The sequence below is a fragment of the Austrofundulus limnaeus genome, unplaced genomic scaffold (assembly GCF_001266775.1).
Source record: "Austrofundulus limnaeus strain Quisiro unplaced genomic scaffold, Austrofundulus_limnaeus-1.0 Scaffold70, whole genome shotgun sequence".
Taxonomy (NCBI): Eukaryota; Metazoa; Chordata; class Actinopteri; order Cyprinodontiformes; family Rivulidae; genus Austrofundulus; species Austrofundulus limnaeus.
The window spans coordinates 1676154-1679797 of NW_013952472.1; the positions used below are offsets into that span (position 1 = coordinate 1676154).

At 42.3% G+C, this 3644-nt stretch overlaps 1 protein-coding gene across 3 annotated transcripts in view; it reads right to left on the reverse strand.

Moving 5' to 3' along the window:
- mtmr14 (myotubularin related protein 14) overlaps positions 1-3644 on the reverse strand; it is a 30547-nt gene that overhangs the window by 2817 nt on the left and 24086 nt on the right. For 2 of the 3 annotated variants that reach the window (XM_014010581.1, XM_014010582.1), the window contains 3 exons: positions 2411-2537; positions 1976-2152; positions 551-757 (listed from right to left, as the gene is read on the reverse strand). In XM_014010581.1, the coding sequence (XP_013866035.1) occupies positions 551-757; positions 1976-2152; positions 2411-2537 (511 nt within the window). Of the gene's footprint in view, positions 1-550; positions 758-1444; positions 1868-1975; positions 2153-2410; positions 2538-3644 lie in introns of those variants that run through there. The other variant, XM_014010583.1, reaches the window with a different exon arrangement.

Consider the following 3644-nt stretch of genomic DNA (forward strand, 5'->3'; position numbering starts at 1 on the left):
GCTAACATCCAGCTAACATGCTAACATCCAGCTAACATGCTAACATCCAGCTAACATGCTAACATCCAGCTAACCTGCTAAAATTCATCTAACCCTTCTAAGCCTGCTAACATCCAGCTAAACCTGCTAACATCCAGCTAACCCTGCTAACATTCATCTAAACCTGCTAACATTCATCTAACCCTTCTAACTCTGCTAACATCAAGCTAACGTTTCTAACATCCAGCTAACCCTGCTAACATCCAGCTAACCCTGCTAACATTCATCTAACCCTTCTAACTCTGCTAACATTAACCCTTCTAACATCAAGCTAACCATTCTAACATCCAGCTAACCCTGCTAACATTCATCTAACCCTGCTAACATTCATCTAACCCTGCTAACATTCAACTAACCCTTCTAAACCTGCTAACATCAAGCTAACCATTCTAACATCCAGCTAACCCTGCTAACATTCATCTAACCCTTCTAACCCTGCTAACATCAAGCTAACTCTGCTTCATTTTTTACACAACACACAGAGATGCAGAGCTCGTCTGGTTTGACTTACATTCGTCCACTGGGCCCTTCATCCTGAAAACTGAAGGGGAGGGGGGAGTTGGGGGCAGAGGCCACAGCAGATGAGTTGGAGGAAGCTGAGGCCAGAGGTTGATGAAAGTGGGCGTGGTCATGGATGCTGCCACACCCAGAAACTATCTGCCAGCTGCCATAGTCTGTGGATAGGGAGGATCCTGAGCGGGCGCAGTCTGCTGCTAACCTGAGACCCAAAGTTRACGCACAGACACCAAGAGTTAATGATGGCACCAAACATGGCGCTAATGCTAATGGGCTAACAACAGGCCTCTGCTCATTGGAAKGAAGGGTGGTCTGCAGTGTTATATTAGTAGGTTTGTATGTGATCTGTTTTTAAAAACCACACCCGGCCCTCTGGTTCTAACAGACACAACAAGAAATGTTACTTTATTTTTATTTACCTACACCTGAGGGAGGCTAGTTCAAACTAAAGCTTTATGTAAACAAGAATATTCTCTCATAAACAGCACAGAGCATGACTGGAGCTACATGTTTGCATCATTTATAGTGGATAAAAACAGACTTCATACTTTGTTCAAATCTGTGATGAAAAAAAACGCAAACTGATGAATTATTCATATTGTTTACTGCGACATATTCTGTACAACCCAACTGAAAAATATAAACCTGGCACAAAAAGTAAGAGAACTAGAGTTTGGTAGATTGTGTCTTTGTTGTTAGAATAAATCATATAACCTGATTGGCAGAACCTGGGGGTACCAGAAGCTCCAAACAAGAGTCAACAGCAACAACAAATGAGTGTGAAACCCACATACTCAGCTCTACTGCTCATCACACAAATGCATGTTCCTTACAAATGTGGCACCTTTTAAAASGGAAAATAACAGGCTTTCCAACAATATAYAATGTATTGCCAAAAAGCATTGTTAAAACAAAAACAAAAAAATCTACCAAACACTAATTTACTTATTTTTTGTACTTCATCTATCCCTTTTCTTCTTACCCGGTGTCAGGTCGTGGGGGCACCAGTCTTCCCTCTCCCCTGCCACATCTTCACAAGSCATTTTTGTAAGTTTATTTAAAAAAGTTGTGAAGATGAAATGCCTAGCATTCAGAGTATGTATTGAGGATGTGTCTCAGCTGGCACCACATTAAACTTTAGCTCAATATCWGTGAAACTGACTGAGTTACAGTCAAGGTCAGCTGGCGGTGGCAGCCATCTTGAATTAGGCATGACAGTAAAGACGTACATTAAGTGCAAGTTTTATAAAAATCCATCCAGTGGTTCAGAAGTCAGTTTCAGTCTGTCACCTTCAACACSTGACCTCCAGACCTGCAGAGGAAGTTGTAATTTGATGTTTCATTTCTGGTGGTTGGAGGTTTCCTCCTGTCAGCTGCAGCCAGGCTCCCTCAGTGGCCTGAGACATTTTCTCTCACTCACCTTCGACTGGGGACAGCCAATGGGCTGCTGCCAGAGCGTGTGACCCCATTCTCTGATTGGTTGGAYGAGGAGGAGCTGGAAGACTTGGCCTCGGTGGCAGGATGGAAGAACTGCTCATCTAAAGCACTTTGTTTGTACCAAACAGCCATGGAAGGAGAGGAGGCGGGCACTTTTCTCCTGAGGAGGAAGAGTTTGAACATCCATTTAAAAACACTTTGGTGTTTAACCTCCTCCTCACTTACTGAAGTTTATTTAACTTTGTATAATACATGAAGATTTGTTTAGTGATAGATCTGACAAAAATTATATGAAGAGAATTATTTACTACCTTTGAGCTTTCCTCAATTTCTACAGTACCATGGTATATGAACAGTGCATAGAACTGTGTGTGTGTGTGTGTGTGTGTGTGTGTGTGTGTGTGTGTGTGAGACTAACCACGTCTGGGGTTGGTTGGAGAGCAGGTCCACAGTGTCAGCTGTGGGGCAGGCAGCACCACCCACCTCCTCTGTGATGAGGGAGAAGTCGCTGCTCAGACTGGTCACACTGCCTCGATCCCTGGACCCTGAAGGCAGCAACACAACACTTCCTCACCAACGTAATCTCACAGAGACCCCGGCCCGGACCACCCCCCCAGTTTCTACTGTGTGCCGCTCTGCACAAAGACGTATGTGCAGGAAATGTGWGATTGTGCAATAAATCTAGTGAGAAATGTGGAAAACAGACCAAACGAATTCATTCTGAGGAAGACTGRCTGGAAACAACAGTTGAAACAGCATGACTGAATCCATAATTCAAAATAAAAGCCACACGTTTTGTGTGTGCRTATGCTGCACGCTGCATGTTGCCATCTGCTTCCCAAACAATGATAAAGTCTGACAGCATGTGTGCATAAATATATCCATATATTTATTAAGAAAACTAAGACTCTGACAAAATGTAGTCWGCCTTAGGTGAATTATTTTAAAATATGGATGTTGTGCTCTTTCCTTTTCCTGTTAGCGTGGTGTGCTCTTTGTACATTAGTTCTGAACTTGCTTCTCCAGGCAGCAAAAATAGAATCAAATCTAATTTTGGCAGATGGCCGTGCACACACCTGCAATGTAAACCAAATCATTGATTTGAACAGGTGAGCTTTTATTGTGGAGGTTGGASCGGAGCAGACGCAGTGTAAACTGGAGGTTAGACTAACTGTACCTTAAATATTCAGTCACACTAGCAGGAAGTAGCTCATAATTCTGAAGTAAAAAGGAAATGATCCATGTTTTTGACATTTTATTTTACAAACAGTGGTGGGCAGCGCTAATCCAAAAATCCAAAAATTAGCTCCGCAATTTCTAAAGCGCTTATAAAAATATTTAGGTCCGCAACTTCAAAAACACATAGAAAAACTAGCGGAAGCTAATTTTAAAGCTCAAGTTCAATTTCACACTTACTAGCTGGCAACAATTCATGTCCAATATATGCACAACACTGCCAACTATCGGTGTGTGAACCCTTGTACAGTTTAATCCTACAACAGTCGATCGCTGGGGATGTGATTTCCTGAAACAGACCTGTAGCTCCTGGTGTAAAAATTAAAAAGTTGTTGAGGATTGCTAGTTCGGCTGATTCTTTAAAAAGTTGTTGAGGATTGCTAGTTCGGCTGCTTCTTTGTCTTTTTCTTTTGTTT